The following is a 10,982-nucleotide window of genomic DNA, read 5'->3' as shown; positions in this document are numbered from 1 at the left end:
TCCTACAGGGTTTCTTGTTTATTTCTCGACTTAAGTGCAGGATTATGGAGTAACATAAGCGCCGGATTACTTCGAGTTTAGCCACCCATACAGCCACATCGGCGACGTACACTATATAGCCAACTGACTATATAGCGACGACGACGATGAAGACTATCTAGCCGGCTGGCTATGCAGCGACGACAACAACGAAGATGGCAGCGATGGCAGCGGCGACAGCCAGGACCCGAACCCCCGCGACAGCCCCGATTCCCCATTTGCCTCTCCCTTATATCCCTCCAGCATAGCCAAGCCCCGCCCCTGGCCACGCCCCACTTCTGAAACGCTCTCATTGGTTACAGAGCTTCCAGATTCATCCCCGCCTTGACCCTTAGCCTAGTTATGGCCCCCTTGAGGTTACTTATATGTGTGCGATTCTATAATGCACCCATACCTGTAGTTAGCTCCCAGATGGCACCCTGTCACTACATCACTACATAACCCCCCCCCATGTTTAAAAGATACCCGTCCCGGCTAATACCAACATCAATTAATCAATTTAGGCAGAACAATTCCGGAAACGAGAAGGACAACAACAACAAAACCTAACAAAATACAAGCCAACGTGCGTCACGCGCAACCCGACCCCAACGAACCCCCCCCCCCCCCCCCCCGCACACACAGGGAGATTTCTATTAACGGAACGTTTCAACCGGGTCCGTTACACCGGTCCATCCTTGGGGGCAAACTTTGTCTTCTCTCCAGATGATGGGGACTTGCATAAAAGCCTTAAAGGGTTCGGCTCCTCCCCTGATTCCTTAGAAGACATTGACCAGGCTGTAGCCGGCGGTCCATCGCATGCAATCTCGTGACTCTGCGGCCTTCAGGGGCTCAGAAACTGTCGGGGCTGGGATGCGGCCGTCGGCCGTCGGCCGAGCGGAGGACGTCAGCGCTGTCATCGAGGGTCATGCGTAGTTCTGGCACCCCCGCGCGAAGTGTCCCAGCTGCCCGCACCGGAAGCAGGTGACAGCAGGCCTCTGCAGCAGCCAATCTGCCTCCTCCCCTGGTCTCCAACCTCGAGGTCGTCGCATGCCCTCTCCCACGACCACGACTCTACGCTGAACCATAGCCGCAACGTCCCTGTCCGGCAGCGGGTCCACGGCTGGCGGCACCCCGACGCCCCGTGGCGACCAGTCAGCCAGGTTGCACTCCTGCCCGGGCTCACCCGTTCATGCCACCATCTGGGACCACCGGTGCAGGTTCTCATGGGCCTGCAAGCACCTGGCTGCCCAACGAGACATCTGCGTGTCCTCATCAATGACCGGCAAGACAACCCCCATCTCTTGTGCCAGCCCCAACATCCTTTCCATGACGAGAGAGTTGAGGGCTGTCCAGTCAATCGCTTGGAACGCTGCCTTTCCCAATGCCAACAGCGCATTGTGGTAGGTGAGAGGCATCTCGGCCTCCCCTCGCCTCTGCTGCAGGCATTTCCTGTGCGTGTTGGAAGACGGATCGTACACGGCCAAAATCTCGCTGTAAGCTTGCTGAAGGGTGGCCCGCTTTCACTTGGTACAGCCCAGAATGCCTGCAAGGGCCTTGTCATCCAGCGCAGTCGGCAGGGCCCTCCTCGGTCCAGTTCACTGACCGGTACGTCGCTTCGAAACGCCGAGTGAAGGCACTTCAGTTGCCCCCCGCTGCAATAAATTTGCGGACGGGCGGCAACTGTCAGGGGCCAATTGGGCCATTTTCCACATGCTACTGGAGCTGTTGTCGCCTCCACCGACTCCTGCTCTTGTTGTAAAATGGTGGCCCCCGGCCGTGTTTCCTACGCAACGCTCGTAATGGCGGCCGCCCCGCACGCGGACTTCTCTGCGGGAATTTCGGCCGCCGGCGCTGGTCCCGCTCTCTCCGGCGAGGTCCATGTGGCCGATCCCGCTGCTCCTGTCCCCGCCGTAGTCATGCTCACGAGCATGACGAGCTGTGCGACCCTCTTCCACAGGAGCTCGAGCTGCGCTGACACCACACGCTGTCCGTCGTCGGGCTGTGACTGCGGAGGAGCAGCTCCTGCCTCCTCTGCCTTTGGCGCAGTCCGTCCCGTTGCCGCCGAGTCGGTAACCGGGACCGCGTTTGCCGGGGCTGCCGGGGGGCTGTCCATGTCGTCTTCATCCTCGTTGGAAGACGCCACAGGTGGGTTCCGTGTCTTCTGGTATTTCGACATTTTCTTCTTTGCCTTGTCCACTTCTGACTCCAAATGTAATGAGACGACTTCCGAGACAAAACTCGTAGAGGGCTTCTTGATTATTTCTCGACTTAAGGACAGGGTTACTTCAAGCTTAGCCACCTATACAGACACATTGGCGACATACACTATATAGCCAACTGACTATATAGCGACGACGACGATGAAGACTATCTAGCCGGCTGGCTATGCAGCGACGACAACAACGAAGATGGCAGCGATGACAGCGATGACAGCCAGGACCCGAACCCCCGCGACAGCCCCGATTCCCCGTTTGCCTCTCCCTTATATCCCTCCAGCGTGGCCAAGCCCTGCCCCTGGCCACGCCCCACTTCTGGAACTCTCTCGCTGGTTCCAGGAGCTTCCAGATTGATCCCCGCCTTGACCCTTAGCCAAGTTATGCCCCCGTTGTGGTTGCTGATATGTGTGCCGTTCTATAACGCACCCATACCCATATTTAGCCCCCATGGTCAACAGATGGCACCCTGTCGCTACTCATTTATAGCTCGGGTTGAGCAGCTATATCATGGGGACATTCATACTTTGATACTGGCAAAAAGGTCCCCAGGATAGAGAAGTTTACTGTTTTTAGCTGGAGATTGGACTGTGGGCCTCGAAGACGAGTAGAGATGAAATTTGGAAGGTGAACAGGGTCAGTAGACATTACGTCGCAAATAAACCCTTGAGAAATTGAAAGCTACTTGATCAAACAGATTTAAATAAATGTTTTAATTATTACGTGCCTTGAGCGCTTAATAGTTTACAGCTATTTGTCAACCCCTACTGGATGGAGGCCTATCCACACTGTGTTCCTGTGTCGATTTGTTTGACCATATTTCACCACACTGGTCACGTTGGTGGAGGGGTGTGGGGGGGGGGGGTGCCCGGGATTTTTTCAGATGCCATTTGCCGCTGATGTGTGCCGTGGCCCGGAATTAAACTCAGGTGACAGGGTTCGTAGTGCGATGCAGGTATAACTGCACCACCGCTGCGCCCTAATTCTACACTGGGACAAATGCACTCTCGAATCGTGCGTGACTTGAACACTTTTCAAAACATATTTTATTGAGCCCTTTCATCAGGAAACAGACAGATTTGTGGAGAAGTCCACCTGTTTTATTCCTTATATAGAGGCGTAGATGTGGTGACCTCACTTCTGCGCTTTTGCGCAAAGTGGGGGGGGGGGGGTTAATGAGCTAATGTAGATTATGCATGCGCATTATGCGAGCACTAATCAACAGTGCATTGAATGCCAAAACCAAATCAAGCACAAATCAACCGTGCATTGAATGCCAAAACCAGATCAAATGACACGAGCATTGAAACTGCCCAAGTAATTAAAACGATCAAAATACCGTACATTGCGCGAGTAACTGATAAACTAGCCAGATGTTTGGAAAAACAAAACATTCGAGTCAGATTTGGCAGGGTACATAAAATACAGAAAAAATGTTGGTACAAAATATGTATTACCGAAGCAAATGTTATGTAACAGGACGAATGATCAGCACGAGACTAAAATAACATCAGAGAAATATTAAATACACGTAGATAGAAAAATAATTTTAAAAATCACGACGTTTCGATCGCAACACAAGCAATTGTTCTTAGGTCTATTTTACCGAAAGACCCAAAGAGTATGAATCCCTGCAGTCACGAAAGCTTTAAGTCAAGAAATATTAGATACTCCAAAATACAACTGTCAGCAGCAGCAGAACACGTGTGCCAACAATGACACTCAATTTATTTTGATAATGTTGAAGTTCTGTTTCAAAACTAGCTACGACTGGCCAAGGTTAATTAGAGAATCTATCGAAATTGAAAGAAATACAAATAAGTTTAACCGTTCGGATTGCTACCGACTTCGTGCTGCGTGGAAGCGAATCATTAAAATAATACATTGTTTAAATGCATGCATATACAGAGCACCACACTTCAATAGGGATTACCGTTGGTACGGCTTTTTAAATGCATACAATGGACAGGAAGGACAAGATCAAAGGGCACGCATAATGCGCATGCATCATGTACGTTGACCAAGTAATCCCCACTTTGCGCAAGAGCGTATAAGCGTGGTCACCACATCTACGCCTCTACAGTATATAAGTAACGAAACAGGAGGACTTCTCCACAAATATGGCTGTCGCCTGATGAAGCTAGTTGTAATTACTGGCGAAACGTCGTACTCAGATTGCAAATGTTGTGGCTTGGCTCTCCAACACACCGGTTAGTGCTGTACTAGTAACGAATTGGCCACGTTCTGTTTACGTGACAACCCTTAATAGTTGGCTGTGTCGGGTGGTGGCGGGTTTTAACAACACATTAATATATTTACGCGATCTCACCCAAAAAAAAACCTCCTCTATTATTGACCCTGTATATTCACACGAACACTTTCCCTGAGCTGAGCACCAACAAAATACAAGCTGTACCTTCCTACTGCAACAAAAAAAAATCACGTTACTGCTGAACGTTCTGTTTTCGCGAAAGCTGTGCTCATCATCACCGAATGGAGCCAACCTCACTCTCTCTCTGCATGGCCTGACCCCCTCTGCCTCCCGCGGTCGCGCGAGAGACGGGAGGGAGTTGATACAAATGCTCGTGCATGCAACGAAGCCCCGGCACCCTGCGATGGGCATTCGGAGCTGAGCACTGCTAGAGCGATGTCTTCTGCGTGCGCTGCGTCTCCCGCCCCGACCCAGCGCTCGGGCTGAGGTTCGGCAGGATAACCCAGAAATCGACGTCGGCGGTGAACACTCGCGACTCACTGCAAGAGCTGAACCACCTGGGTTCGACACCTGGCTCGGGCGCCTTTCCCCGTGGAGTTGTTATGTTTGTCCCACCGGGGTTTGCACGGGTTGCCTCCAACAGCCAAAATAATAACGTGGTGCAGTGTGACTGGCACTGTCTCACGAAAAAAGCAAAATTCACGGAGATGGTTGAATTCCCGGCGTGACCTGGTGCAGGTTTCTGCTGCTATGCCCCCTCTCCGCACGCCTCCACCCCCCGGTCGTATTTGTTGTACTGAACTTCTATGCTCCCCACTTTACCAACCCGATCGGACCGGCATGGTGGCTTGGAAATGGGCCCTCATCAAGCAGTGGCTAACACAGCAGGGCTGTACTTACAGTCGCGTTAACTGTCGTGACTCGTTAACCAGGACAGGACACAAGAGACCACAACCTATAAAAATATTAACTTTGAAAAAAAAAAGTCAATATTTTTCAAAACGTTATTTTATTGGACAGAGAACAAACAAACGCTGATGATACATTCAATGTCAAACACCGATCTCGAGTTTGCTTGTGTACACAAAACACGTGTAGCTAGCACAGGGTGCAGCAGGAGTGCGGAGCTGTAGTACAGTGGTTAGTGCGCTGTGCTACAACCAGAGTTCAATCCCCGCTCACGGCTGCCAACGCCAGTGACGATTCTCGGAACCGGCTCTAGGACTCCCCTAGGTTAAAACTCAGCGTCAAATGAGTACTTGGTGCGGTGTGTGTAAACGTCGCCATTCGGGATACAAAGGCGGCCGGGCGTGGTGCTGACCACCCACTCATTAGTGTCCCGTGCTGACTTTCACAGCGCCAACAGCTCTTGTCCCGAAAGTCTGTTGAGGCTATTCGAGGGTTTTGTTCATCTTTGTTCTCACAGAGGAACCAAAGAGTACGGCTTCTGACGATAAAAAAAAATGTCACGTAAATGACGACGTTCTTTATGCTCAGAACGACGAGGACGAGGACGCCGGACCCGTGTGCCCCCATCGCCCCGCCACGCGCCCCCGTCCCTCCCGCGTCGCTCAGTAGAAGGCGTCGACGCTCGCGTTGCGGAGTTCCCCCTCGCTGGCGAACTCGCGGTAGCGGAACCTCCGCATGGCGTCGCGGCACGCGTCCTGCGCGGCGCGCGCGTCCTCGAAGCTCATGCTCCACCTCCACTTGCGCGCCACGGCGAGCGAGCGCAGCCTCTCCACCTCGAACCCTCCGGGCCCTTCCCTCTGCCCCTGGGTCATGTCCCGCACCCAGGACGACACGGCGGCGGGCAGCTCAATGCCGGCGAAGCGGAACATGTCACGCGTCGTCCGCTCGGGCCTGCTCACCAGGTCCTCGTAGCGCACCGCCATGTAGGCGCCTCTCAGGGCGTCGCTTCCTCCCTCCTCTCCTCGTCGACCGCCCACGCTGCGCGCTGCGTCCTCCGCGACGGCTGCGCCGATGTCGTCCATGCCTCGGCAGATCCTCTGCATCACCTCGACGGAGTCCGACTGCTGGTCGACGTTGGGGCGGCCCAGCACCATTTGGTCGTCACCCGCCAGGGAGTAGCCCTTGAGTTTGCGGCGCGACGAGAGGACAGCGCGCGGGTCCCTGACGAGGTGGATGATCCTGAGACGCACCGCCGGATCCGCGACGAGGGGACGGAGAGAGCTGATGTCGAAGAAGCGCACGCTCTTGATCACCGTGTGCCGCCTCTGCTCGCACGCGCGGCCGATCCCCTCGAAGGGGGCGCCGCCGCACGATAGCCAGCACTGGATGCCCGCGCTGTTGTTGGCCACCGCGGCCGCCTCCTCCGGGCACGCGGGGACACTGCAGAGCGCCGTGCTGCTGTGGAACATGAAGAGCGAGTTGAGTCGACGGGGATTGTCGATGTAAAACTGGAGGGCCGTCTCGTCGCAGGCGCACAGCGAGCGCAGCAGGTCCCGCGCGGCGCCTCGCAGCGCCGACTCGCCAGTCTTGTCAAACTTGGTCCAAATGTGCTTCATGGGCTCCATCAGATAGAAGACGCCGGGGTGCTGGTTGAAGAGCTGGCCCAGGAAGGACGACCCAGACCGCCAGCTGGACAAGATGAGGGTGTTGGTGCGACGCGGAGGTTGCGACGTTGCGTCGCCGGCGTCCAGCGCCTGCCACGGACCGCCATGCAGCTGGCCCGGCTTGTGGTAAAACACAGACACGATGCCGGTCAGAGCCAGAGCGAGGGTCCCCAGGAACAGCCGATGGGGATGTGGACGCGCCATGGTTATAGCGAGCTAGATCCTGAACTCTTTCCTCAACTATTCCACTGAACTCTCAACTGAGCTCTTTGCCGAACGCTCTACCGCGTTCTCTCCTGAAATATAAATACTGACTTTTGTAGTAAGCGCTTTGCTGAACTCTCTATTTGTCGCTCCCGAACTCTTTCTCTCTCCCTCTATGTCCTCTTACTTTGGACTGCACTCTCTCCTGAACTCTCTGTCGCTGTCTCTAGAACACTTCATTATACACGTACATATATCTCTCTCTCGCTATGTTTCTCTCGCCCATGCGGGGTTGCTGGCTCTTGAGCGCCGTTCTGGCCTTTATAGGAGCTCTCGAACAGCATTTATCCCAACAATCATGAGAAGGCAATACCGGGGGCATCATTATCTCTGTCGGCCCCCAGAAAAAAACTGTTTAATCTTTCAAACCCATTCTCTGACCGGGTCACGACGGATCATGTTTGAGGAAGCTACTCTCCTGGAACAATCCCTTCTGAATGTTTTTTCATTTTTTTAATCTAAAAACTAAAGATCATGAGGGACGTGCGTTATGTACTGGCGTATAGATGGAAAACGATTACACATGTTGGCCGTGTTTGGCTTCCAGATTATTACAAAACATCAGATGCGCAGCAACAGAAGGAGACGAGGAAGGCGGTCATTGGGCAATCATTGTTGACATGTTGGCGTGAATTTCTGTCCAGTTTTTGTTTAAAGCCCGAAAGGAGTCAAAATTGGTGATTTGAATCACGCTGTCCACCCAGTCCATGCAGGGTGCCTCTATCATCTTAGTCGATCTGTCCAGTCGGTTACAAACAAACTGCGGATGTTAAAACAAAGGCGATATACGGCGGATTCGTGGAAACACACGCACCTCGCAGAATCAAGGGCCTGGCTTCAATCCCTGCCTCGGGCGCATTTACGTGCGGAGTTTGTATGTTCTCCACCCTCTCCCTAGTTCTGCCTGGGTTTCCTTCGGGTTCTCGGTCTCCACCCAGAGATAAACCACACACTAATGTAACCGGCGTTGACCAATAACGTTCCAATACGGAAAAATCCCCCTGCAAATGACTCAATTGGGATCACATACAGCAGCAGCATGAGCAGCAACATCGCACAACCCTCCCCCCCCTTGTGAAAACTGAGCAGGACCCTCCTAAAAATATATATCTTGAGACTCGGTGAAGCTTTCCTGGGTAAAGAATCGCAATGATAAAAAAAAATGTTACAACAAAAATTGCATCATCATCGGCAATCGTATGGGAGCTTCCACGCTCGGTGGGTTGTGGTTTAGCGCTCTGGACTTGAGATCTCACAGTTCAATTCCAGCTCCGCGCAGCGGCAGTGGAAACATTTGGGGCGAGTGTTTCAGATTCTCTCTCCAGCTCGCATGGGTTCAACAAAGGTTCACGCCTGGTGGGGTTAAGTGTGTGCACGCGTGGAAGAGTTGACAATATACCCGTTTGCCGATCCTGAATTTGAGTAATTGGTAATTGACCCTGAAAACGGACACGGGTTTACTGACTATGAGTTGGCGACCCTCATGCACACGACGAAACAAATACAAAGACCCCCCCTTAAATCGTCAACACACTGTTGGGGCAAGTGCTGTTAGAGAGTAGCACCTATAAACGCATTTCTTTAGTACCGCTTTTTGTGTGTTAGTTTGTTGGCCTTCCCCCGCACCTCTGATTAGCGCGGTTGGCTACGTACGGTGCGAAAGAAGTTCAACACAACATACATGAAGGCCATCACGGTACGCGAGTGGGTGGGCGGCCAGAACTACGCCCAACCGCCTTTGTCTCCCCAGTGACGATGTTGACACACCGCACCAGGTACCCATTTGAGGCTGAGACGACCTACACGCGCACCTACACCCACGTGGCACACCCGAACACGTGTGTGCTCATAGTTCTGATGCACAGCTGAATATTATTGAAAGATAGAGTTTTAATTTTAATTTCCAGAAGCATGAGATTCGTTAGGAACCGAATATTGAATGAAGAAGCTAAATATTCAGTTCCTGCAGGAGCTCCCGGGCACGTGGGGTAAAACGTCGGACATGGTGCCGTAACAAAGATCCCCTTTAGCCTTAACAGACTGTAGGGGCAAGTGCTGTTAGCGAGCACCTTTCAATCCCGGAACGGCACACGAGGGGGTGGGTGGCCAAAACCACGCCCGTCCGCCTTTGTCTCCCCAGTGGTGATGTTTACACACCGCACCAGGCACACTCATTTGAGGCTGAGTCGACCTAGGGGAGGCCCAGGACCGGTTCAGATAATCGTCACTGGTGTTGGCCGTGAGAGGGGGAATCGAACTTGGGTGGTTGAGTTCGTAGCCCAGCGCGCTAACCGCTGCACCACCGCTCCCCCACGGTGCCGCAACAATGCGCAGCGAGACCCACACGAGACCCACACGAGACACGCTCTCACATTCGCTAACTCTTCCGTCCGCTCAAATCCACTCTCCATCCATTATGCCGGCCCCATCTATTTGCATCCATTAGTCTGCAATCCAGCAATCCACTTTACATCCCATCCTCAGTCCAAGCAACACGCCCATTGATTATCACATCCGGCCCAACTACCAGCCCCGTGGGTCAGGTGTGCTCTCAATTAATTAATTAATCCATCCATCTTCCCATCCATCCATTCCTTCGTCCGCAAGCCCTGCCACTCGCTCATCCATCCGCACCGCAGCGCCTCCTACCCTCTATATCCATATCAAATATCCATTCATCTCCATCTATCAGCTACATCTATTTTTCCCCATCACTTTTGTTATTTCTAAGCGGAGCCATAAATATTCATTATCGCAACACGCCAGAGATATTCCCGCTGTGTGTCTATCGTTCCCCCCCCCCAAATCCCGCTCCCCTCTCCGCAGTGCGTCCCTTTGGTGGGGTAAGAGGCGGCCGAGCGGACGAGAGAGAGAGAGCGAGCGACCCCTCTTTTGGAAATGCCTCGCGTTTTGCCGAGTAGATGGGGGGCCGAGTTCGGCTATTGGTATTCGTCCGCGGTCGCCAATGGCCGGGCAGAGCTTATTACTGCCAGGGCGTGCGACACTTTGTCAACAGCAATCAACAACAGCATATCTGCGATGAAAGGCGAGCCAATCTCGGTGAAGCCAAATTGTGTTGTGGTGCAGCGGGACAAAAATTGGCAATTATTTTTAATGATAGCGGGCGACACCGTCGAGCCTCCGGCAGCCCGCGCTTGTAGCCAGCACGCGAAATTCAGGAATTAATTTTGAATCGGGGGGCTGGAGGGGGGCTGAAGGTGGGGGGGGGGGGGGCTCCTCTTCTGGAAACGCCACGCTTCTGCGGATATCCAACTCAGTTTGAGAGACCGACCGCGATCAAGCCGGCGGTTGGCCAGGCAGACGGGTAGACCCTCTAGACCCTGTAGACCCTGTAGACCCTCTAGACCCTGTAGACCCTGTAGACCCTGTAGACCCTCTAGACCCTGTAGACCCTGTAGACCCTCTACACCCTGTAGACCTTCTAGACCCTGTAGACCCTGTAGACCCTGTAGACCCTGCAGACCCTCTAGACCCTGTAGACCCTGTAGACCCTGTAGACCCTCTAGACCCTGTAGACCCTGTAGACCCTCTAGACCCTGTAGACCCTCTAGACCCTGTAGACCCTGTAGACCCTGTAGACCCTCTAGACCCTGTAGACCCTGTAGACCCTGTAGGCCCTCTAGACCCTGTAGACCCTGTAGACCTTGTAGACCCTCTAGACCCTGTAGACCCTGTAGA

The 10,982-nt window shown here is 53.4% G+C and overlaps 1 protein-coding gene across 1 annotated transcript; it reads right to left on the bottom strand.

Moving 5' to 3' along the window:
• Nucleotides 1-3,152: 3,152 nt before the first annotated feature.
• LOC116953239 (carbohydrate sulfotransferase 4-like) lies at nt 3,153-10,444 on the bottom strand. Its single transcript, XM_032973231.2, has one exon. It carries the CDS (start codon nt 7,221-7,223, stop codon nt 6,018-6,020), a length of 1,206 nt encoding a protein of 401 aa, XP_032829122.2. The 5' UTR covers nt 7,224-10,444; the 3' UTR covers nt 3,153-6,017.
• Nucleotides 10,445-10,982: the final 538 nt, after the last annotated feature.

The sequence above is a fragment of the Petromyzon marinus genome, chromosome 50 (genome assembly GCF_048934315.1).
Source record: "Petromyzon marinus isolate PM22_M1 ecotype Great Lakes invasive population chromosome 50, UKy_Petmar_22M1.pri1.0, whole genome shotgun sequence".
In the NCBI taxonomy this organism is placed as follows: Eukaryota; Metazoa; Chordata; class Hyperoartia; order Petromyzontiformes; family Petromyzontidae; genus Petromyzon; species Petromyzon marinus.
Note: the sequence above shows the minus strand (reverse complement) of the source record. Positions and strands in the feature narration are given on the sequence as shown.